At 42.8% G+C, this 26,486-nt stretch overlaps 1 protein-coding gene across 1 annotated transcript; it reads right to left on the bottom strand.

The window, feature by feature from the left end:
• Nucleotides 1-1,420: 1,420 nt before the first annotated feature.
• ccdc9 (coiled-coil domain containing 9) lies at nucleotides 1,421-26,337 on the bottom strand. Its single transcript, XM_085430831.1, has 16 exons — nucleotides 26,224-26,337; nucleotides 25,569-25,614; nucleotides 24,760-24,864; nucleotides 23,528-23,662; nucleotides 20,295-20,714; nucleotides 19,459-19,542; nucleotides 18,848-19,012; nucleotides 18,559-18,740; nucleotides 17,683-17,741; nucleotides 17,116-17,160; nucleotides 14,673-14,793; nucleotides 14,254-14,416; nucleotides 13,487-14,009; nucleotides 12,182-12,346; nucleotides 10,499-10,654; nucleotides 1,421-2,586 (listed from the first exon to the last, which is right to left on the bottom strand). Exons 2-16 carry the CDS (start codon nucleotides 25,569-25,571, stop codon nucleotides 2,582-2,584), a joined length of 2,331 nt encoding a protein of 776 aa, XP_085286957.1. The 5' UTR covers nucleotides 25,572-25,614; nucleotides 26,224-26,337; the 3' UTR covers nucleotides 1,421-2,581.
• Nucleotides 26,338-26,486: the final 149 nt, after the last annotated feature.

Here is a 26,486-nt window from a genome sequence, read left to right as displayed (position 1 = left end):
CATCAGAACAAAAAAAAAAAAAAAAGAGACAGTTTCATTCACAAACGACAGTTTAAAACATTTGCATTTAATCCCAAAAAACAAAACAAACTTCATATGATGGAGGCAGCGAGTCCTAAGAGGGCCGGGAAAGTGTAGTCGCCTAAATGTAAAGCAACATCAGAGAGAATTACATAATCAAATCATCAACTGGAGTGACTTTTTTTTCTGTGTACATAATTGATTTTGATAGATTTGAAATAAAGAGAAGACCCGAGTAGGTCACATGATTCTTTCAGGTAAAGCAGGTGAACAGCAGCTGATTAAAAAGGAAGAAAACGTCAGGAACACGCGGACAAACCTCAGTTTCACTGATTTTAATCTGGACACGTCAAACGTGCTGCAGTTCAGAAATGGGTGAAACTGAGGTTTGAGGACTTGTTGGGAGTTTCTTCTTTAACCCTCTACTGCAGGCCTTACCTCCTGATATTTAAACTCACCGATGGCCTTTCAATGGAACGATAAAGAGAAAAGGGATGTGTGACCTGCGGGGATGAACATCTCGCGTGGGTTTTCTCCCACAGTCCTGGTTTAAAACCAAAATCAACACAGCGGGTCGTCTGGGAGGACGATGCCTGCTGAATCTGTCTTCATTACAGACTCACAGGGGTTAATTTCACAATTTTCCACAACTTCCCAGAGACTTCCTGTTGGAGCGAACGCTCCTGATTTGCACAAAGAACCCTAAACTCCTGCTTAATGCAGATGAAGACGTGGCGGCTCGATGCTGTGCCTTTTAAAACACCCCTCTGCTTTACGCCTGCACCAACACCGCAACTATGCAGTCGGTGGATTCCTGTGTTGCAAATATGTGAATCTCTTTGTAACTCAGATCAGATCAAATGCACTGTGTTAGGCTCAACATAGTGACACGACTGAAGAGAGACTGCTGATGGCTGCTGCCTCTGAGGACAAGCAAACTTCAGCTTTAGGATAAAAATATCACAAAAATGTGATTTTCACAGAATTCTGAAGCAATATTTTTGTGTTTTCAGATTTGATCAAAAATGAATCCACATAATAAATTAATCTTTATGAAAAGTGTCTGAATTTCATGCTGCACTTCCCCAATAATTCAAAGACACAGTTTATGTTGTTGCACAGCGAGTCTGTGCAGTTCAAAGAACAAATCTTTGCTTAAGTGTTGATTAAAAGTTATATTTAGTGATAAAAACTTGATCAAATCTACTGGCTGGCTTGGGAATGACTGTGTCAACATGGATGAGTTGGAGAAGATGGTCGGGATGAGGGAAGTCTACTCAGACTGCTGCCCCTGTGACCCGAACCCAGATAAGTGGCAGAAAACGGACGGATGGATGGAAAACGCCAACATTTCGCCCAAATGGTGTAACTATGTGTGCAGTAGAGTTAAAAAGCCTAAACAGTTGCTGTCCTCGGAGTAAAAAGGGCGCCGTTTTACTGCCACCATCTACTACAAACAATAACTCATTACATGATATTATTACGTTCGATATTGTTCGACACAAAATGAGCCGATGAACAGCAGAGTTTGAATCTGAGCTGAATTAGAATCACATCATCAATTAAAATTTAATTATATCTGCGTCATCTGTGCCGCCACCTTAAAAAATGAAGCGGTGAAACTACAGCGTGACCTGATGGAAAAGACGGAAACTGATCGGAAAGAAGCGAGCTTAGCAAACAGCTGTCACCTCTGCTTAAAGCTCAACATTAACTGGGTCTGGCAGCTGTAATCCTGCCTTTTTAATTTCAACAGCATCAAGAAAATAAAATTGAGGAAAAGGCAGATTTGTTTTTCATTGATTAATGTGCTTGAGATCCTCTTACAGGATATCAGTTTAAGCGTGGTCAATATCTGTGTCAATCACCATTTTCTTGTTTCCTGTAACTATGTTAGAACAGGACGGCGATCGCCTCATTTTGCAGACGATCGGCTAATAAGATGAATCCAATCAATCACTGGGGAAGTTGGAAGTTAATGATTGTCTGTTTCCCGTGGAGAAATTCTGGTTCCTGGTCCTGAACGGAGAGACCACGTCGACCTTATACAGGCTGGGCGATCAATGGGGATGAGAGCCTGCTGGACAAAAAGGATGCAGTGAAGTAATCCAGGCAGTGAAGTAATCCAGGTTACTGTCTGTAACTTCAGCAGAACCTCTGAGGCAGAAACGACCTCTGTGAGGCTCTCAGGGCAGTGTTAGAATGACTTTTTCACACGAACACAGATGTTCTCTCGCAGCAGAGACAACGAGTCTGTAGAGAGAAGTCGCCATTTTTAAACCAAGACACTGATGGACATTTTACTTTTGATGTCTCAGTACTACAGAGAGAGGGGAGGTGAAGCAAAGGGAGGGGGTGTTTGATCACAGCTCAGAGCGCTAAGGAGAGGTTGGTCCGTGGAGGCAATGCACACTTCCTCGTCCTCCACCTCCTCATCATGGATGAAGTCATTTTTTTCCTGTTTTTTTAAAACAAATTTAGATATGCAGTGGTCACGGATGAGTAGTGTGATGCATCCAACTCCTCCATCCATCCATCCATCCTCAAACGTGCTGCAGCTTCAGTCTGTTGATACAAACAAAAGGAGGATGTTTAAAAGTGTGTGGCCTAGAGAATGTGCCTTTCACCCAACGCACTTCAGACTACCATAAAGGCTGAACATTTGCAGCCATCACGAGCGCATTCAGCCACTCTGCGGCTCAATGAGAGAAATTATCACATGCACAGAAGCTGGTGATCAATATGAACTCTCGCAGCTGCAGAAAGCCTCTCAGAGCAGATCAGAACGCATCCTGATCCCCGAGTCACAAACAGCAGTTGTATTTCACGTCCCCGGCGTGGCACTTTCCCTCTAAGATGGAAAGATAAGGGAAGGGGTTAAAGTAGCCTGGAAAGATCTGGAACGGCGTCCTGGTGCTTTCAGTTAATGTGTAATTAAATCTGAGAGGCAGTTTAATACATTTTAATATCGAGCGAGTTCATTTTTCATGTTGCTTCCAGCTGATGCCATGGAGGAACGACCACTCGGGAAATGATGTCACCGCACAGACACAGTCGGTAAAACCTCTTTTTCCTCCTCGTTTCTCATTCCTGTCATGAGTTCATGCTCCTCTTCTTCTTTCAGGGTCACCACAGCAGATCATCGCTCTCTACCATCCTCCTGTCACACCAACCCTCTGCATGACCTCCTTCACTACAGCCATTAGTCTTCTCTGAGCTCTTCCTCCAGCCTGGCAGCTCCCATCCCTCCTCTGCACATATCCAAAGCATCTCCACCCACTCCACCTGGCCAGCACTCTTTTTCACCTCTCCTGTGATGTGGATGATTGACCACAGGTATTTAAACTAACCTACCTTCACTACGTGTTCTCCTCGTTGCATCTGTCTCACTGTCATCTGCACACATTTATTCTGTCCTGCCTCTGACTTTGATTCCTCTTCTCTCCTGTGCATACCGCCACCTGCTCCCTACTGTCATAAAGTCATCTGCAAACATCATACCCTGCAGAGGCTCCCACCTGTCAGCCTATCCATTGCCACTGCAAACAAAGAGGGGCTCGGAGAGAATGATTGCCCACCTGTCACTCCCACCACACACCTCGCCACTGTCCTGCACCACCCTCCCATGCTGCAGATGCCAATAAAGTTGTGGTCACAATGGAAACTAGCTTTAAAGATATCAACATATATCATCTAACACAAATTTTGAACCACACAAAAGCCCCTTTTCCATTAGTACCTACTCAGCACGACTCGCCATGGTTCACGCTTTTCAGGGTTTTCCATTAGGTCATAGCACCTGGTACAATTTAGTACCTACTCCCGGGTTCCAAACAATCCGAGCAGGTGCTAAAATGTGACATCATCAGACTGCATGCTACTGATTGTCTGGTCAGCAGCGTCGCTCAATGAGTCATGAAAGCGTCTCGTTCACGAAAATCAAAACCGCCACTTTTAAAACCGGGCAACGAGGGAAACAGCTACAAAAAAAACAACGCCGTGGTCCCCGAGTCAAACGAACAGCCAGACTGAGCAGCAGGTATATACTTGCCTGGACGTCCACCGTTGCTGTAGCATTCGCGTCACATATTAATTACATTGTGGGACGCTTTGACGCGTTGCTATGACAATGGCCAAGCATATTAGGAGGTACTCAATTGCAATGGAAAACCAGTCGATCCAAGTCGAGTCGATCCGAGTTGGTACTAACGTAAAGGCAGCTAAAGTATCTGCAAGCTAAAGAGCCAATATTTATTTTTGCTATAGTTTCCTCTCATGAGCAGCGAGGTTTGAAGGCTGCAGGTTGAACTTCTGATATATCTTTTCATTCCCTAACGAGGTTTTATTAAACTTTAAATATTAAAATTTTAATTTAATAAAAGGTTACACTGACCTACTGCATCACCTTGTGGTGCACGATGGCACTGCACAAAAGTACAGCTCAAACACAGCTCGACTTCAGTTGATATCTCTTCAACACAATACACACCGATGTTTCCATAAAGTCAGAGCAGTCGTTTCTTCACATTTGGTTCAGAACTTTAAAACCTCCTGACATTAGACTATTAATGTTATTAAAAGGTAAAACAGATAAAAAGGTTTTAAAGGATGGAGAATTTTAGAAGACAGGAGGTTTCACTCGGCCATGTGACTCTTTCCAACAATCCATAAACATTACCAAGAGTGCAAAACAGCCTCTTAATGTTGTGTCCGTGACTTGTTCTGCAAACATTGCTACAACAATATCTTTGTGTTTTGATGTTGGCGTTTGCCAATACTTGAGTGATTCACGCAATTCAGCCTCTCCACACTGGAGCCTCAGAAACATCACACGATTTAATTCAATCAGACTTTAAACGGACTCCACTGTATCAGCCCTATCATCTGTCCAGCAGGCTGTAGCTCATTTCCTCTGAAAAGCCTTTAAAAGCTTAATTGTGCCTCTAATTTCCCTGGTTTCCTGATCTCCACCCTAACGCCAACACACACACACACACACACACACACACACACACACACACACACATCTGACTTGTGCCGTTTATCACGAATGAGTCATCAGAGGTGTAAATGCAGCTACTGTGGATTTTTATATCAGAACAAAAGGAAAGCAGCGATCCTTTAAAACTGCTGTACTCAGTCCAAATGGTAAAAATTTTACTGGAGTCTGTTTTTAAACGGCCCAGATCTAATTGGATAAAGATAACACACAAGCAGCTGTTATCAACTAATATTCTGTGTTAATCATTTCGATTTAATTTTAAAAGAATCGAGGAATTCAAATTCAAATGTCAAAATTGTTGCAAATGCCAAAAACGTATGGTTTATTCGTATTAAATGACAGAGAAAAGCAACAAATCTTCACTTGAAAAAAGAAAATTATGAAAATAAAAGAATAAAAGTCAAAATTTGCTCCAGCAAAAGTCCAAACAACCTCAGTTCACCTTTGTTTTTGTTTTTTTTATGGCCGCCGTTTTTATCATCCTTTGCGGCAACAACCTAATTTATACATTAAGAGTAGATTAATTAAAAGTTGTTGAATGTGTGTTCACATATTATTATTATTTTAAAGCCTTGGTATCTTGGTTCCATCAAGTGGAACTATTCTCATTTGCAGCTCCATGTTTATTTCTGGACTTTAATAAAGAAGCTTAGTATGACTCGCGCTTTAATTTTACCTGTTTAGCTTCTACCACCTTTAAAGAAATTTTCTTCTGATTGGCCGGCCTGCATAAGAAAAATGGGTGGAGCTTCTGTGACTAGCATGATCATATACTTTCTATGGTGTCACATGACACCTGAAAAAGCAACTCAATTTTTGAAACTTTGACCATTTTTAAGATTAACGGATCGTATCAGGATACATGCGGCAGGAAAAGCATAACAGGCCTCCTTCAGTTTGAACCATTTTATTCGGTTCTCCTCTGGTTTTACTTTATGAGATTAATCAATTAACTGCCCACAGATCGCCTTTCTAGCTTTTATCACGCCATCTGAATTTAAGCCCAACTCACGCTGACTTCAAACTGTTTCCATATTATTACAGTTCCAGAGAAAAGGAAATATTTATTATTTAAAGCTTTGCCATTTGCCAAAGTGATAACACCCCAGTCACATGATAAATGGGTACAGGGAGAGTGCTAATGACTGGACTTCCTCCAGCCTGTGGTTTATCCACTTAGCTCACTTTTAAACCACAGCGTGCAGAAAAACAGACGAACGGACGGAAATGTGAAAAACATTGATTCAGACCACGGTGAGTGACTCCTCTTCCCAGCGGTGCATGACTCACGGCACCATGAAGCGGTAATATTATGGGCTATCACCTATATACAGTGGGGCAAAAAAGTATTTAGTCAGCCACAGACTGTGCAAGTTCCCCCACCTAAAATGATGACAGAGGTCAGTAATTTGCACCAGAGGTACACTTCAACTGTGAGAGACAGAATGTGGAAAAAAAATCCATGAATCCACATGGTAGGATTTGTAAAGAATTTATTCGTAAATCAGGGTGGAAAATAAGTATTTGGTCAATAACAAAAATACAACTCAATACTTTGTAACATAACCTTTGTTGGCAATAACAGAGGTCAAACGTTTACTATAGGTCTTTACCAGGTTTGCACACACAGTAGCTGGTATTTTGGCCCATTCCTCCATGCAGATCTTCTCGAGAGCAGTGATGTTTTGGGGCTGTCGCCGAGCAACACGGACTTTCAACTCCCGCCACAGATTTTCTATGGGGTTGAGGTCTGGAGACTGGCTAGGCCACTCCAGGACTTTCAAATGCTTCTTACGGAGCCACTCCTTTGTTGCCCGGGCGGTGTGTTTTGGATCATTATCATGTTGGAAGACCCAGCCTCGTTTCATCTTCAAAGTTCTCACTGATGGAAGGAGGTTTTGGCTCAAAATCTCACGATACATGGCCCCATTCATTCTGTCCTTAACACGGATCAGTCGTCCTGTCCCCTTGGCAGAAAAACAGCCCCATAGCATGATGTTTCCACCCCCATGCTTCACAGTAGGTATGGTGTTCTTGGGATGCAACTCAGTATTCTTCTTCCTCCAAACACGACGAGTTGAGTTTATACCAAAAAGTTCTACTTTGGTTTCATCTGACCACATGACATTCTCCCAATCCTCTGCTGTATCATCCATGTGCTCTCTGGCAAACTTCAGACGGGCCTGGACATGCACTGGCTTCAGCAGCGGAACACGTCTGGCACTGCGGGATTTGATTCCCTGCCGTTGTAGTGTGTTACTGATGGTGACCTTTGTTACTTTGGTCCCAGCTCTCTGCAGGTCATTCACCAGGTCCCCCCGTGTGGTTCTGGGATCTTTGCTCACCGTTCTCATGATCATTTTGACCCCACGGGATGAGATCTTGCGTGGAGCCCCAGATCGAGGGAGATTATCAGTGGTCTTGTATGTCTTCCATTTTCTGATGATTGCTCCCACAGTTGATTTTTTCACACCAAGCTGCTTGCCTATTGTAGATTCACTCTTCCCAGTCTGGTGCAGGTCTACAATACTTTTCCTGGTGTCCTTCGAAAGCTCTTTGGTCTTGGCCATGGCGGAGTTTGGAGTCTGACTGTTTGAGGCTGTGGACAGGTGTCTTTTATACAGATGATGAGTTCAAACAGGTGCCATTCATACAGGTAACGAGTGGGGGACAGAAAAGCTTCTTACAGAGGACGTTACAGGTCTGTGAGAGCCAGAGATTTTCCTTGTTTGAGGTGACCAAATACTTATTTTCCACCCTGATTTACGAATAAATTCTACCATGTGAATTCATGGATTTTTTTTTCACATTCTGTCTCTCACAGTTGAAGTGTACCTCTGGTGCAAATTACTGACCTCTGTCATCATTTTAAGTGGGGGAACTTGCACAATCGGTGGCTGACTAAATACTTTTTTGCCCCACTGTAAGGGCTGGTTGGCCTTATAGTTCAGTGCTCCCATCAACCCCAGCAGTAATGAGGGGTGTCACAACGAATGAAGGAAAGGGGCATAAAGGAGCACAGTGTTGTTCAGAGACACATACAAAAGAAAAACAAGTTTAAACCAGTTGTTCTCTTTTTTCTTCAACGTCCAACACCAGAAAAAAAAGAGATCCACGATTCAGTTTTAGTAAATTAAAAGGTCGGCCTCACAGTCTGAGAACTGCTGGTTTAAACAGAGATGAGCAACATAAACAGAAACCAGTTCTGAAGCAGGCACTCAGCTACACTCATGGCAAAAAGGAACCATCAGAGGTCAAAGCCACATTTGCACCCCAGAGTCACACCGACTCTCCAGTTTCCAATCTGTGTTGGGCAGATTAGACTTGCTAAGCATGTGGTAATTAGGATATAATCTGAGAACCCAGATAGTCTGATGATCGGGCCTCTGGAGTTAGTGGCCAATTTTTCTGGGCTTCCAGTGCAGCCGGCTGATATCTGGGGAAAGATTTCCATTTCTGTCCTCGGGCAGGTTTATGGATGCAGATTATTAAAAAGAAAAACTAATAACAACAGCTTTTTAATCAGGTTTTATTGGCATCAGAAAATAGCTGATTGGAACATGACCCATCAGCAGAATACTTGAGTTTGTCTCATGTATATTCATGGAGATTAATTAGGACCAAACACAAATTATAAGTAAGGCTGATGGGAACTTTGTTGTATGGATGCACGGATTGTGTAATTCTGGGCTTATGCAGATGTTTTAAAAAGTAAATGAATACAAATGTGGCTGTTTATTCATTTCAAAATTAAAACGCCTCCAGGGACTTTCATTTCAGAGCAATATCTAACCTAACTTTAACTCCAGGGAACACTTGGACTTAAAAAAATAAAACAAAAACACATGTATAGAATCACCTGACCAATCAGATGAAAACTGGTTAAAACGTTCGATGACTTTGCCCTAAAATAAGATTTAAAAAAACTTTTTACCCCACTTTCCCCCTCTTACATCATCATCTTTGCCTTTGCTGACATCTCAGATTTAAATATCATGTCTGTGGTTTATAATATTACTGCTCAGTTGTCAATACACCCACTGTTTTCTTCATCCTTCAAGCATTTTAAAAACACCAATTTCCACGAGTTTTGAAGCAAATATCAAGATTTCAGCATCGTTTACAAATGCAAATACATAAAAATATATCTGAACGTTTGCCTGCACGTGACCAAAGGCTGCAAAATATTATTGTCCAACATACTGCAAATGGATTGTATACGGAAACAAGAAAGGTACAAAACTCTTGCCCCTTGCCTATTTACAGAGATTAAACAGACCCTTGGAGATCGCTTAAGAAACAAATGTGTAGCTGCAGACAAATGAGCATCAGCACAGAGTCTACAGTACTGCAAGAATCAAGATAAAACCCTGACCTGATGGTGTATGACAGGTGGAAGCTATTTAACTAATTCATTAAACGTGGATCTTTCTCAGAGGCACCACATAAAAAGTCAAAGCACGCACGATTTAGCTGCATGTTTGCACATAATTCATCTAATAATCTAATAATTATCACAATATTTTAGTCTAAAATAAAACCGCGGAGCAAACCTGATCAGGCGAAGCTATTACACTAAAAACTACCCAAAGAAGACCCTGAAAGAGTTTAATGGAGCTCATTTGGCTCTGCTCACATACAAGATGTCCTCTTAGTTTGTGCACCATCTATAGTCCAGATTTGTTCCCAGCGTTCACCAACAACTCAGCGCCTGAGGCCTGAATTATTCAGATTTCCCTCCTGAGATTGCTGATGGGTAGAGGAGCACGTTAACGGATACTTATGAGTCTGAATGTTTTGAATTAGATTGCTTATAAAATGTGTTTTTAACTGAAATGATCTGGTTCCACAGATGCCATGAGTGTAACTGCAAAACAGGCAAGACAGCAAATGCACTCTGATCATATCATATGATTAACAGCTCACATCAATGCAAAAAAATAAGAGGAGGAGACAGAGTAAAAGGTTTGGTAATGCAGGCAGAGCATCAAGCAGCAGGAATTTCATTACAGCCATAAAAACAACAAAAACAAAAGGTTTTACATGCTGGAGAAGAACAGGAAGAGGAGGAGGAACAGCACACGGGGAGTGCATCCAACAAAGGAGGTGGAGTTAAAAGTTTCAGTCCATCAGAGGAGGAGCAGGAAGACAGCCGGGAGGAGTTTCAAAACAGGAAGTGGGTCCTGATCGGTGGAAGGAGGAGGTAGCATTGCAGGTCAGATTTTTAAAAAAGCAGCGTCTAAAGCTATCTTTGGGTTTGTCAGGCCACCAAACAGCTCCCGTCATGATTTATTTATAAGGGAATGAAGACAAAAAGAGTGAGAGAGCCACACCATGAGGGAAATGAAAACCAGCACAATCACAAAAAAAAGCACAAAAAAAAGAAGAAGCAGGAGCACAGCGTGAGGAGGCGTTAGAGGTGCGCAGGGGATTTACAGTAAGCCACCGTCTCAAAGTCAGTGATAAGGACCGCACCTGAGGACGGCTGCTCTGAGGACGGCTGCGTTTCTGCTGTCGGAGCAGCGTCGCTCTCGGCAGGCGGCGCGTCATCTTCTTTTTCTACTGAAGGTTCAGGCGAGCTCGGTTCAGCTTCCAGGACGGAGGGGGCGGGCGGGGAGTCGGGTTTGTCTGCTGTCGGAGAGAAAAAGGCAACAAGGCTCTATTCAGAATGAAATAAAAGCTTATGCTCAAAGGCAATCTGGAGGGAAATAAAGATGTTCATGTGCAGAGCAACTTGAGAAAAAAGCAACACAGTGTCATTCAGCGTGGTGCTACGTTCTCCTTTGATGTGTGCACGGTTTCCTGTTTCCTATACTTTCATTGCATCCACAATATTAATTCCTCCATTTTATTGTCACAAGAAAGATAAAATAACTGCAGCTATGATGAAGTAAAAATCCTGCCCAGTAGTGCTCTCGACTCAGCCTTTAAATCCTTACAGCATGTGGAGTCTCGTCAATTAGAGATAAATAAACTGCAGGACCCAGCTTGCATCTAATCAGCTGTTGTTGGGTGAGAACCCAAAAATTCTCCAGGTTTTGGAGGCGTTACTTGAATCGAGATTAACATCAGTTAAAATTTAGCTCAAAATGAGCTGAACTGCAAAGCGGCGCGGGAGGATTTCAGATGCTGGGTTAGTTCAAGCGGGAGATTAGAAGCACCTGGATTAATCCTCCTGATGCAGCTGGATTAGAGCTGCTGCTGGTTTGCTGATCCTCACTATACCACAGGACTGTCAGCGTGTAATGTTTCTACTCTCTAAAGAAAGTACTTTTTAGTTAAATATAATAGAAACTAAGCTTTAGAAAAAAACATGTAAAATGACTGAAATTATATGTTGTATTAACTAAATAAAATAAACCAATACACCCAGCATGTGAAGGACATTTCTTTGACATTTATTAAGACTGAACTATTAATAATTGACTTCGTCTTTCCAGTCGCTCTATATTATCCTAGAAACTTGTAAAAAATAAACCGCAAAAACATTTTGAAACAACGAAATCTGAATTTAAATGAGAAAATCCACAAAGCTAAATACTAATGAAAGATTAATGAAAAAAACCATAAATAAATCTGGTTCTAATGTTCTGGTTCTTCATTTAGGATAAATTAAAGCAGCAGAAATAACCAGTCATTTTAATTTGTGCACGTCTTTGTTTTTGTCTCAGTCACACTAGAATAAACATAAGACTGCAACTTTTATGTGCCTGGGAAAAACTGGAGCCTGGTTGATGCACTGATGTTGCATCCTCAACCTCTGGGTGACCAGCTTCAATCAAAAGGTGACTGCACGGGTCGGCTGACAGGAGGAAACCCGTCTGCAGACAGCTGCAGTCACTCTCATACAGACTGGTGAAGGTTTGCAAACTCCTCTGAATCAGTCTGGGCTCACCTGCAACAGAGGACTCAACTTTCCATAGCTGTCATTTCTCACACGTGTTTACACCATCGGAAAAGCTCTGTGTAGTTTTGGTGAAGCGGCTGCGTGGACAGAACATGTAGGAGGTCCTATAAGTCCAGCTAACGCCCTAATACAGCGTCCAGATATTACACTCTCACACACGCCTGTTGGGCGAGTCCTAGAGAAGTGCGGGGTGCAGTGGATGAAAACAGCCTGGTGCGTTTTATGTTGAGGGGTTAATTTTTTTTTATTACCTTGTGACGGGGCTGGAGGCGTATCCTCGTCCACCTTCACCTCACAGGGGGCGGGGTCAGATGGCAGTGCAGTAGGTGAGTCTTTAGGAGCCGAGTCAGGTTCTGACACCATCACCTGGATCTCCTGGATTTCAGCTTTTTCCGGAGGAGACGAAACATCAACGGCTGAGCACAGAGGATGGAGAGAAGAGGTGAAGATGAGGGGAGGAAACAAAAAGGAGAGAACAGAGACGTGTTGGGGCGGAGGTAGAAAAAGAGAAATCAGAAGAGACAAGGTAAGAAAATAAGAGAGGTGTGAATATTTTCCCCTCACTGACTGAATCTTTGACAGAAACAAAGGGAAAATATGAAGGCTGTCCATTTAACAGATTAAAACCAGAAAGTGACCTTCCTTAATGTCACAATTATTTCTAACGAGCCGTTTTTTTTCCATAAATAACAAAAAGTTATGTAACCATCCCTAAAGGTCTCTGAGAAACGCTGAGCACTACGGGTCACAGGTGCAGCAGCATCCTCCCTGTGCAGGAGGGAGACATGCTGCAGGGCTTCCTGTAGGAGAACAGAGAGCTTAAATGGGCACAAAGTCCTATGTTGAGACACTTCTGCCGACTTACTGGGAGAAATGTTCACCAACTTGACACAAAAGTAAAAGTTCAGCCTTCAGAACAACATAAAAGGTGCCCGAAGCAAAGAAATAAAGACACGTTGTCAATCGCTTCTGCAGCATTTGAAGCTTTACAAGCCCCCAGTTTAAGCGCGCTAAGTTAATATTTGCATTAACTGAAGTGTCTCAACGGCTCTTCTGTGAACACAGTAAAAATGCTTCATTTTCTGCCGCTTATATAGTAAACCAGAGGCTGTCTCCCTCTTCCTGGCCAGGAAGAGGGAGTAGTTCCTAAACCAGCCGAGAGATGTGATCTCTCCAGCATGTCCCGGGCCTCCTTCTGGACATGCAAAACGCTCCGTAAGCTTTACATTCAGGATTGTTGGAGTGCTGTTTCTCTCCTCCGCTAACAGCTCTTCATCCTACATTGCTCCTCTGCGATTTCTCATTAACACACGTAAAATTGCATCAATGATTCTTCTCTTTATAGCCCTGCACAAATGCTAACTTTAACAAATGGTTTTCAAAAAAATGTTATTGCATCATTAGCTGATAAATCCTCGTTATTTATCAGATTTATTGAGTTTAAGCCACCTGGGATATTATTTGATGTTAACACTGGTATAGCACATGTGCAGCAGCTTCAGAAAATTGCTACAATAATTCCCTGTTATGGTCTCAGTGTGGGGTAACTATTCTACCTGCATGCTCCTCGCTCTGTGACTCGGCAGCTTCACTAGAGCTGCCAGCTTGGCTCTTGATCTCTTCCTCCTGCTGCTCCTCCTCCTCTTCCTTCTTCTGTGGGGGGCTGGAATCAACGCTGGAGGGTTTCGGCGGGCTCTCGCCTCCCATGCTGCTCCTGGGTGACAGCAACTCCATCTCCTCTCCCCAGTCTGACACTGGCTTGTGGCCGTCCAGTGGGGAGAAGGGGCTGAGGGGTTTGCCTCCCTCGGGGGACTCCTGAGCGGCCGCTGGGGGCGGGATGTGGACCTTTGGCCTGGGAGTCCGCTGATCTTTGGGGCTTCCTGCTGATGCCTGACGAGAACGAGGTTTGGGAGTTTTTGGGGAGGACTCTTTGCTCTTTGCTTGCTTCTCCTTTCCGATGTCCTTCTTCTCGTCGCCTTTGGAGTCTTGCTCCGAGTCGCTCACCTCCTCATATTCCCCATCGTCACTGGCATCCTCCCATTCATCATCATCCTCTCCTCCTCCATTCTTCTCCTCCACCTAAGGAAAGATGGAAACAAAGAAAGAGTTAGCGATTTATTTATTTAAAATCCTGCAACAAATGCTTTAATTTGGATGTTTGATTGGAGTGGCAGGAGCATTTAAGGCACCGGCTCTCGTGTCCCATTTCAGAAACTAAAAAAAAATTCACACCTCACAAAAAGAAAAAGGATCCATTTCTCTGAAGTAAAGCTCAGCATGACAGATACTTTATTATTCATAGAAGTCCAGATGCACCCGTTACCTTCTGTACTGTGGGAGGTTTAGATTTCTCTTCTTCCTTATCTTTCTTTTTACTCTTCTCTTCCTTCTTCGTCTTGTCCTCCTTTTCCTTCTCCTCTTTCTCCTCCTTCTCCTTTTCCTTCTCCTCCTCTTCCTTCTCTCCCTCCCAGCGGTTGTCATGCATGCTGTGAAAAGTTTCAGAATAAAAGGTTCAGTGGACATCGCATTAGCGTGAGAAATACACCGAAAACCATCGCAATTCTCAACAAGAGCTGTTAAAATGTTTATTATAAAGGAAAATGAGGAACATTACAACTAGTTTAAAAGTCATTTTAGTGTTTCAGACTTCAGTTTCTTCACTGCAGAACAGCTTTGTGATGAAGAATTACATTAAAAAGTCAAGTAAATGGATCTGTCAGCTGATGGTGAGAAAAGTTTTACCTGTAGCTCTGCTTCTGTCCTCGGCCCCTCCCTCTGCTCCGGTCGCCCCTCGGCCCCTGGGTCCTGCCCTGGGACAGGAAGTCGCCGAATGTCGGCGCTTTCGGAGGTCGCTTACTGTCATCTAAGGAGACATCGATGGTGAGTATACATCAAACTATGAACTGCTGTGATGTTTAATCTACAAAAAGCAGAAAGCAGGTGATGGATGTTTCATCATCACTGCTCAAAAGTGAGGCACAGGAGTGTTTTTTTTAAAGTAAGAAATAAAAATTCAAAACGGAGAGGGGGCACACGTTGTGTCATTAACATGTCTTTATGCCACTGGCTGTCTGTTGGAAAGTATCCAGGCATGTAAAAGTCCATCTAATAATGTTAAAAATAAAACATTTCAATAAAAACTGCCTCCACCGATTCTTCCGCCTCCGCTGCGGTCTGCGAGTTAACGTCATAACTTGCGTGACAGCAGCTGTCCCGCTGGGTCAGCTGCAGAGTGCGTCTGAGCTCTGGGACGACGCCAGATGTGTATTATGATTATTATTGATGGCATCAAGAGAGAACGAAAAGATTTTTAAGATAAAGACGAGAAGAGGGATGAGGAAATACTACGAGTAAAACTGAGAACATCCAAATTTTAAAGCCACCTCGTTTGGACTCCTTTAGAGTTACAACTGGAAATTTGAGCGAAAGAAAAAAGAGATGTTGTACAGAGGGTGAAAGAAAGGTGTTGATTAGGTGAGCAGCTAATGGAGACATGAAGGAGGAAAAAATTTATTTTTCCAGTATTTTGTCTCAGGAGAAATCCACATCGAGTTTTCAGTGTCACAAACTGAAGCCAAAATGTTTGTTTTATAACATTTTTTATGACCAACTTTCAGCATCAGCATCATGGGACCAATCTGATGACTCGGGTTTGACACAAAGAATCACAGTTAGAAGATCAACCAAGTATCAAAAAAAAGAGACTTTCCACATGCTTTAACTTGTTTTTTGGCCAGCGGCACATTAACACATGCTGATGTTCAAAGTCAATTTAAAGGCAAATTTTTTAATGTGTTGCATATTAAAAGACAAAGGAAAGAAGAAAAAAAGAAAAAAGGCTGATTTTTGGGGTGGTCACATGTTCCCTATTTTTAAGATGTGGCTGATTTTTTTATGGAATGACCTCAATAGAAAAAAGAAATGTGGAAATGGAGTCAGAGAGGGAAGAAGAGCAGAGGACACGAGGAGAAGGTCAGAGACCAAAAGCTCAGACGAGGGAGGAGGATAAGAGCTCAACAGGGAGAGAGGAGAGGATGTCATTAAAAGGTCAGAAAGAGACAGATACAAGTACAAACGAAAAGAAGGGATCAGTGAGGAGACAAAGGATGTAGGCGACAAGACTGAAGAGGACTGAAGGATAAATCACAGTGAAGACATGAACGCAGCCAAAGCCAAGGCTCAAAAACTGAGGACCATCCACAAACACTGGTGGACATCCTGAGGTCGCTGTGTGTGCAGGCGGCAGCATCTGAAGCGTTTCCAGCCACAGAAAGATTAGAGCTGCTCACACAAAGGCAAACCTCTCCGAGCTGTCACAACGTCTGTGATTTTAGAGATGAGAGCAGTCAGAATTTACATCAGGGTCTCTGAAGGTTTAATTGAGACAGATTCAGAGTATTTGGATATTTCCAAAGACTCAAGATTAACCTGCATTTAAAATTAAAAACATGATTTGCTACTGTTGCTTAATTCTCACAGTTATACACAAGTTTCCTAATTTCAGTGCCTTGAATGAAGACAGTTTGCCTTTGGTTTGGACTTTCTGGGGCCTGTAACATGAAGCATGTTTACTTCAGGTTTAACTCCAGGTTAAGGAGGTGGGACACAGTAACTACTGTACTGACCAATCAGTTCTCTGGAAAAATAACATTCCCAAAGGGGATCCTGTGCTTTTCCATTTCAGGCAGTATGAGAGACTTTAGTTTAAAATAATAATAATAATCTTTCCTTGGTGAATCAATAACAGAAAGATCCTTAAGATCCAACTGTATTGCTTCTAAACGTTCATTGAACGATGACATACAACTATAACAGTCCTATAATCTTTAAACAGGGCACCTAAGCCTCGACCTTTCTGCAGGAATGCCTGTATTCAACGACCTGTTCACATAACTGGACCCTGCATACTGCAGCTGTAACTATAGTCAGCTCTTCCTCGTCTTAAGGAGTGAAGCCTGATAAGAAAAAGATGAATGCTACAGGCCCCGGGTCTTAACATGAGCTAAAAAGAAGTGGAATTAAACGCTGGTATCAATAGTGGACTAAGCTGATTGTCATAATAACACCATTAAGGGCTGCGCCATCATGAGGGTGAGTCGGGCATGTGAGTTAGGGGTGAGGCTGGTTTTGGGTGCAGCTGCTTCACACAGACACACTCAGACTCAGGCCCATGCTGTGGTCTAACCTGAGGCTCTGCCCCGAGGCTCTGTACGAGAGTTATGCCCCCGCGCTGCAGAGAGGACACACAAACACGTTACACTACGTCTGCCACACACACACCAAAAACATTATCTGTGAAATAAGGTTTTGACATAAACACTCACTGCAACTCTGTAAACATCGTTTATCTTGCTACTAAGTAAAGACCATTAAAATCTCTGCCTAGTCAAATAAAGTCTTCAGTCCTTTGAAAAATAAAATAAACATGCAGGAGCTTCGGTCGGGTTGGTCAAAGTCAGTTAGCACAATAAAGGAAATCCGGACTCCTCCAAACAGAACGACCGCGGCTTAACTCCAAGCTTAATCTGGACTCTGGGGAAACACGGCGAGCATTTACATAACGAGCTTAATTACTCAGGAGGGCGACTGTGTTGCCTCTCATACAGAGTGGGGTGTTTGACGTGTATACATCAACACAGCAGAGAGACATCGTGTCAGACGAGCGAAGCCGTGGCATGGAGGTGGATCGAGGGTCAGCTGCTGTGTTGTGCAACAGCATGCGATGGGTGTGCGTGCGTCTGTGTGTACTTGCCTCTCCTGCCGCCCTCCGATGGGATACCCTCAGTGGCCGCATATGGGTCCTCTTTGAACCTGTGAAAACAGCCACAGGGTTACACACACATCAAACGTTAGCGCCCTCTCTGCCACGTCAGTCTGTCGCCATCTTTATCCCAGCAGACGCCTTCCATCGTGCTCACCTCTTCCTCCCCCTCCATCTTTGTAAAGTCACTAAAGTTCTGTAGCAGAGCTTTAGTAAACCCAACATAAGCGGCACTATTTCAGACACTACAGACTACTACTACACAACACAGATATTCAATGAGGGTTTCTAAGTCTGGACTTTTGCGGGACCAACCAAAGACAGTCACAGACCGGTCCTGAAGCCTCATGAATGCTGTGGCTCACTACACTCTATCCTACTTTGCTGCATTTATTCTCCCTTGAACTGCGCCCCTGCCACTGAGAAGCATCTCCTTTCAATTCCATCTGATAAAGTCCAAGCAGGTTGTCCAGCTGCTCTGCTGGAGTCCTGCTGAGATGATCGTCCCTCTGGCTCAGTCTCTAAACTCTGCAGATGACTTCTGAAGCTCCATCAAAGTCACTGTCAGGTTTCTGGTCACCTCTTCTTGAGATTGTTAGCATCTTCCACTTCAATACTGTGCCGACTCTCAGACTCTGAACGGTTTTTGATCCATTTCTTTGCCACAGTTTCATCTAAGAGCTCTGCAGAGGCCTCCGATAAGCTCGAGGAGGTGGCTGGGGAGAAGGAGGCCCCCCTCAATGCTCTATCAAAGTGACTCGATGGATGAATTGATGTGCAGAGGCTGCCTTAAGACTTCCTGGCATCTTTTTGTTCTGCAGTTTGAATTACGGGATCTTAGTTTACTTTTAAAAGAAAGACTCTTACATGTTGTCCGTCTTCTGTGCGTCCCACTCTCGTCTCCACTGGCCTGTGGCGTTACGATGGCGTGCTAATCTCTCCTCATCTATCTGCTCACGCTCCTTCTTCCAGCGCAGGTACTCTGCTCTTTCCCGGCCGGTCATAGACATCGTCATATCCATAGAGCCTTTGGGACCAGGTCTCCGGCTCTGCAGAGAAGTCAGAGTAAATAATTCAGCCACAGGAGTTTAAATAAAGACAAAGGTAATGCTCATAAACAGAACCACCCGAAACCCATTTTTAAAGAAGTACTCACGGTCCACTCTTTTTCCAGCTCAGACCCTGTCTTCACATTGTCAAAGTCCAGTCCCCCCCAGTTTCGTACATGTCTCCGGCTGCCCTCCTTGCGGTCCGTGTCCGGGGCTGGACCTGAACGTCTCGGGTCATCCAGGAAGTTACGGGTCGGTTTGTCTCCATCCTGCTGTGAAACGGAACGACTCTGTTCAGCTCAGGCTAGTTCCTCGCTGATTTTAAATGATTTTAAAAAAGCAAAACAAACAAAAATACTGCGCAGAAGAACCACACGATTTAAATGTGAGACCAAAGCAGAGACGGTTAGCTTCATAACACTTGATCTTATGGGAAATTTATGTTATAGTAATTTAAGAGGATAAAAAAAACACATCTGGTGTGTGTACAGTCATAACAATCCATCTGTGCTGTCTCACCGGACAACAATTTATGCATTTACACACATCTCTGCTATATTAAGCAAATTAAACTCCAATAAAAATAAGTGGTTAGAAAAGTTTTATTATAATGTTGGTCTTTCAGAGCCTTGTCTGTAAAATCCATTTCTGGAAATCAAACCCGCTACGACACATGGCAGCTGAAAAAACCCCAAAAAAACCCCAGTGACTTCCATACCCGCTGTCCTCTCTCATACTCTGCTATCCTCTCCATTTCTTCATTCATCTTCTCAATGTTCTGTCGTCTCTTCTCCTCCCATTCCTGTCAGGAAGTTTGTGACATTCGAGTTATTATTGAACAGGATGTTAGTGTTACAACCGTTTTAACAATACTGGAAAATGACTGCATCGTCCATGTTACAAAGTCCTCCACCAGGAGGTAACTGCAGCAGATTTTTGAGCCAAAATAAAAAATTTTCTGCAGTATTTTCCCAAAAATCCCAGTTTTAGTACTTCTGTGTTAAAAGATTAAAATGGCTGGGACCAAAGTTAGAGCACGTGCCGTGGCTACAGCAATACTTTTGTAGATGTTACATACACATGTAAATTCTTTGTATCATGTTTTTTCTACACACTGAAATCATCCCAGCTCCTGTTTTAAACTGAAAGTCAACATTCGGTGCTTAAAAGCACAAGAACAGAAGCAGCTTTGAACATTCACAGGTCGTGCACTCGAATTTAAACAAGACACACAACTGGATATGGATTAGCTCGGTTTATAGATCATTTATAGATTATAGATAGTCATCTTTCGTTTATTATTTCACTTTAATATGAATTTTTTAATATATGACAACAAATGTGACATATTCTCATACCTCTGAATGGACTTTAACAGTTAATAAATTAAGCTAAGCCCCATGAGACTTCATTGATACATGACTTCAAGTAATCGCACTACCATGTATACCACACAGTCACACTCTAAATGTATTATCTTCAGTGTCTTGCATCGTGCATCATGCAGCTGCATCCTGTGTGAAAACCTCCCTCAAACAGTTCATCCTCACCCACCTTGGATTTCCTGTCTATTCCTCCTGGTGTCCCTTCTCCTCCTCCTCCTCCTCCCCCTCCTCCTCTTCCTCCTCCTCCTCTTCCTCCTCCTCCTCCTCTCCTTCCTCCTCTGCGTCCATGGCCTCCTGCCTCACCAGGCTCTCCATCTCTGGGTGTTCTCGGTTCCCAGTCTCTCCTGTCTTGGCGACCTCCGCCCCCACCTCCTACTCCTTGTCCTACTTGTCCTCCACCACCACCACCACCTCCTCCTCCTCCTCCTCCACCACCTCCTCCTCTCTGACCTCCCCGACTCATTCGCCCAGACCCGGTCCTCCTGGGGGGGCTGCGGCCATCACTCTGCCCTCTGTGGCTGTCGCTCTCCTCTGATGTCTTCCGGCCGCGAGGAGTTCCCGGTCTCCATTCGTTCACAACTCTCTTCTCCTGTAAGCAGCACACACACAGACTTTCACTGTGAACGGAGTGATTTTAACAGCACCTTAGTTACAATTTCAGTCAGCTGCTGGAGGAGGCTCAACATGACATATGTGGTAGTTTAAAAACACCATCCTTATTCCTGATTCTTTGACTAATCAAAACACCTAAGTGTCCATTTTAGCCTGTTATAATGTGGATCAATAACAACTTATAGATCATATTAGTTATATTTGGCTACCAATAAATTATAAGTGAGGGAAAAATCTGTTTTGGATACATTTTGGATTTTTTTGTGGTGCTAGAAGAGTTACAGCGCATGGCAAAAGAAAATAAAGGTTTGGTTGATTTATGGTGTAAAATTGAAGTTTTTCATTTAGATTTTTGTCAAAAAAATCTGAGTTAAAAAGGTACTTATCAGCAGTAGAGCTCATAAGAAGTCAGATAAAGCCGTATTTTATTCACACTTTAAATTAGATAGCTTGACAGCAGCTCATTGGAAAAGGAGAATGACCTTCATTGCCTTCAAACACCATTATTACATTATTAATATTATGTAATAATGGTAATTCATAATATAATACATTATATTATTATTATGCAATTACTTTTTTCAGTATTGTCAGGAATGTTAATATTTCAAGACCATTTCAAAAAATTGCAAGCAATAGCACGCCGTAACTTTTAGGATATAAAGGGACTAACAGGGTGAAGATTATAACAACACATCATCTTCAACCCAGGAAATGGAACAGCTCAACTCTTACAGTTACAAACTCGTCAATCTAATGAATGTCACATGAACTAAAGACTAATCTGCGCTATGGATTATGCAAAGAGCTACAACATGATGAACTCTGAGAGGCTGAGTTATGAGACAGAAAGAGGCCATCGTCGTTCATCAGGTTTTCAAAGGCCTCTTCAGAAAAGGTCCAACAGACTAATGGGCCCAGATCAACCCTTTAACCAGTCAGACAGGCGCTCGTGTGGAGCAGGCAGCCCCCTGCTGTTCTCCAGGCCTTTCTTTTGTCTTATGACCTTTTCAGTTTGAAATCTAGGTGCCGGCAGTGATCGGTAGTCTTTTCTGAGGCAATCTGGATCTCAGCAGGCGCTCACTCCACTCTTACACCTGTATCCCCCCTGGATCTGCTTACCGGCTTCTTCAGCCCACAGGAGACTAATTATAAACGTGGCAAACTAAACGACTAATCAAGGGGGGGGGGGGGGGGGGGAGACTGGTTGTGCCAAAAAACAGAGCGTTAAAAACCCTGATTTTAACCAATGGGCCATGAATGCAGCTCTAAAAGAATCATGATGTTGTTGTGGTTTGCCATATTGTTCCCAGTTCCCTGCAGTTCCTCTACTGACCACTTGAGGCTGCACCCTAAAGTGAGTCCCTGTGTTAAAATGAGCCTTTACAGGAAAAGCAAACATGTTTGCAGACCGGTATGAAATCTAGTCTCTGGATAGTTCACTGTCCATGTGTCCATGAGGCCAATTCAAGTATTATTACTCTGTTACTAATTATTGGGCATTTTTCTGGTGCATGATCAGCTTGGCAGGCTTAGCCGATCATTTAGAACTGCACTGTTTTTACCCCAAAGGTGTCCTCCTTTGGGGTAAAAACAAGCAAAAAACAAACAGACAACAAACCCCCCAACATCCTGGCAGCCAAAATGCAGGCTTCAGAAAAATCAGAGTCAATGTCGCTATGGCTACATCCATCCATTATATGCAATCCATGTTTTTTCTCCTTTTCAGACAAATGTGTCCACGGCATTTGTCCAATTTGTGTTCACAAGGCACGCTTAAATCCTGTTTGTCTGCAGGAGAAAAGGATAGATCTAACAAACAGATGATCTGCATACCGAGCAGAAAGAGCTGGATAAACCGATTACACAGATAGTTCTCCAGCATGGTCGGGTACTTTAATGAGCTGGCTAAAGTTCATTCTGCACAAACATCTGCAGTTAACAACATTATGTTAGTACAGCAGGTACAATCATCTCAGCTCTGTTTCAAGACAATTACCCAACATGCCTTTTTAAAATCCCATTTTTGCCCAGCAGAGCTGCATGAATGGATAAACACGTTAAAGAGAAAACTCATCTCATGAACTCTCACAGGGTAACTTTGGGTATTTTTAGTGTGTGCTGTGCTCTAATTTTATGCCCGCTGCTTCACTGTTCCCTCCAGCCATCCTAGGCTTAGTACTTCAGGCCTTTGAAAGCAAAGTGCCAGCAGAAGAGTGTTAGAGGACAATTACCTTTACAGATTTGTAATCAGTAGGAATCCCTGCCACGATTTGTAAAAACAGATAAACGTCTCCCATCACTACTTTGTGTCAAAGAAGTGAAATATATATTTAATCATTTTTAATCCCAGAAAATCCAATAAAAAAGAAAAATAGCTGTGTGCAATGGTGACTGAAGTTCCCACATATGTGGCCCAGTTAGAGTCTGGCACCTGCCCACAACACTTCTGTTCTGACGCCAGATCTGCACCAGTACACTTTGTTTTGATTTTTATCTAGTGCGAGCGGGCGAAAGCAGCTCGCTTCTCTTTGCTGGCTTCCAGTTTACGGATTAATTTTAAAATCCTTTATTTTCCATTTTATCTGTCTGAAATGCTTCACGCACATATCCTATTTCAGATGCTTTTATCTCTTACTCTGTTTGACTGTACAGCACTTGGGTCGGCCCTGTTGTTGTAGGTTAAAAATGCTTCATAAATTAAGTGAATAAATGATAGTGATGGAAGTACAACATAATCTGAACCGGCACCACCACACAAAGGATGTTCAGTTCGACTTGATTTCTCACCCCTGTTGCTTTAGAAAGGTCGACTGTGACAGTGAAGTTTTCTTTCTCCGTCTTTGGCTCGTGGGGGCGGGGCTTACGAGGTGTAGTCACCGCAATGCCCTCTTGCTCTGCTTTCTTCTTATCTTCCTCTATTTCCTGTTAAAAAATAAATAAATGCAGGAGCCCAGTGAGACTAATGCTTAATAAGAAACGCACCAAAGACAAACAGGTCTGGGGTGTGTTCTGTGTTCATACGACAAAAGTAAGAAGATTAAGTCAAGTAGTCATCCGTGTGCAGCTGATGGACACTTTTCTCCCACAATGCAATGCGCAAAGGGAATAGGACAGCCACTAATATCGGGAAAACCAAAAACTGTTTGTTTATGGGAAAAGAGTGTCTATTTTCCAATTAAAAAGAAAATTATTTTAATCGCTCTGAACTGATGATATTGTGTTTCATCCTTCAGACACTTTTTTTTTTTTAAATTTCTCAGTCTGTACATGTGAAGCTCAAGAGAAGCTGTGGTTGTATCTTATCTGAGACCTGAAAAGAAAAATTTGGTTTTCTAAACGTTTCTCATCATATTTCAGTGGCTACAAGTCTAATGAAATAAGACATATGACAACTATTTAACTTATTAAACAGCTCCCAAATCTATTGATGAGACCATGTTGCTCATTCAGCTTCATGAAGTGAAGAATTCCTTAAAAAATAGAAACGAGTAGCAGTAAATCCTGAAACATCAGCTCGCCTCAACATCCCAGCAAATAAGATCAAAACGCAGCGAGTTCAAATTCAACTTGAAAGTGTTGGCTGCTTGCCGTGAATAAATAAATTCAGAAGAGAAATGGTTTGAAACAAACAAACAAAAACAGTTATTCAGGGTTTCCTGATTCAAAACAGGGCTTTTGGGGGCGCACACAGCATGAGTGGCTCCACTGAATGTTTATAAAGGCCACTTAAGATTTTAAGGTATTTCAAGCTTGAGTTCATTAAAGCAAACTTGTAAAAAAAAAGAAAAAAAAGAAGTTGTTGAAATATCTTTTAACCACAGTCCTAATTTGTCTTGGCTTTTGTCTCAAGTATGCAGTATAATCTTTGACTAATGTGGTAAAACAAGCTGCTTTTATGTAGAAGTGAATCGTTGTGTTTTGAGACATTCTGGGGATGTCATCATTCTTCGGTGAGGACAGTTATCAACATCAAGATGGTAGTATTAAAGATACATTTAGCGTGTAAAATCTTTCCGTACCTGGTACCTCTTCATCAGAGCTTCATTCTTCTTCCTCAGAGCTTCAATTCGCTTGTCCAGCTCTGCATCCTTCTCCTCCTTTGTCTTGAGATCCACCGTTGAAGACTGAAGCAAAGAGGAGGAAAGCAGAAGTGACAAGACCGGTTTGGCCTGTAATACTTTAATGTGCAGCGCTAAACTAAGCACAATGAAGATACATCAGCTGTCCCAGCTTAATTAAATAATTGTTTTGCTTTTATTAAAGAGGAGAAAGACATAAGACACCCATATACAAATATTCTATGAGAGAGAAAGAGCGAGAGATTGCGCTCAAAGAACGCAAAACTGAAATCAACGAGAATAAAGATGGCAGTAGTAGTAGCAGAACATACTTTTATACACTTGTCTCATCTTTGTACTTCTGTCTCATGTTACCACTTTATTATTCAACTTTATGTTTTTAAATGCTCATGAATTGTTTCTGTCGTAACGATAAACGATAGTTTAAAGGTAAGGGAAACATTTAGTGACTTCTCCGGGAGGCGGGAGATGCAAATATGAACGCCCTGTGTCCAAGTTTAACAACAGACAGAAGGCAACAACTTTGCATACTTTTCGGATGAATTTAATTTAAATATAGGATGTTAGGAACCAAGAACAGCCTTAAAAATAACAGCAATTGAAATGACTCTCCAAAATACGAGCCTGAAACCGTTACCAGGGTGGCTGTGAGATGATTAGACTTCCTTCTAGACAGACTTTGGTCCTCCTGAAAGTTTTGGGTAACCTACACAGAAGATCAAGACACTGTCTGCAGTGTTTTTACTCACCATAGCTGCCTTCGGCTCTTCTTCACACACTGGTGGCTGGCTCCACCTGTAAAGAAGATTAGGAGGATGAGGAGCATCCTACCGTTTCTTTACCTCCACTATACAGATACTACACCTTCAGTAAGGTGAGTTTCTTTGCGTTAACCCGTGAGCACAGGAACAAGAAGGATGAATAGAAACCCTAGATTACACAGTAACAGATATTGAGCGGTGACTGGGTACCGCCCTCTTTTCCCTTCTGCTGTTTCACCCTTCCTCACTATTGATTACACTATTGAAGGTAATCGCAGGTGAGTTTACAGCCAGGTGTGTGGTGAAACCCATTTCAAAAGCTTCTGTAAAAGTCTCAGAGCTGCAGACAAGACGTATATATGACACCCGAGGAACAGTACCACAGCACACATACCTGAGGCTATTTTAGCACATCCAGCCTCAACTGAGCTGCAATAAAGTACTGGTTTGGTGTTTTTGTCTGTCCCTGGTATGCTGTTCAGTAATGTAAGCACACTGAGCCATGTCTGAGCTGTCTGAGCCGATACAAAGCCGCGAGGAGCCCACGAGACGTGGAAACAGACCACCGCAAACAGAGACGACGTGCAGAAGAACACCTGGATGAACGTTCACACGCACTAAAGTTACAGTCCGTTCACGTTACCTGTTTCAGAGGGAACTGTTGCAACGGCAATAAGGGCCAATGTTTGAACTCGCTGCTGTTCGCCAATTCCTGCGCCTCAATCCGTCCTCATTATTCCACTTCCTGTTAGCAGCGGCTAACTTCCTGCCAAATAAATCCCGCCTCCCGGTTCTTAAAAAGACAGTACACTTTCTGACGGCTCAAAACGATCCCAGCAGATTTTCGCTGGAAAAGTCTGCCTCTGCGCACCACCACAGTGGATCTTAAACCAAACCATCAGGATG

Source organism: Copadichromis virginalis, linkage group LG14 (genome assembly GCF_057382275.1).
Source record: "Copadichromis virginalis isolate Kocher_CV1m ecotype Utaka linkage group LG14, C_Virginalis_male_GT1.1, whole genome shotgun sequence".
In the NCBI taxonomy this organism is placed as follows: domain Eukaryota; kingdom Metazoa; phylum Chordata; class Actinopteri; order Cichliformes; family Cichlidae; genus Copadichromis; species Copadichromis virginalis.
The sequence above is the reverse complement of the archived record's forward strand: the minus strand, read 5'-3'. Positions and strand labels throughout refer to the sequence as shown.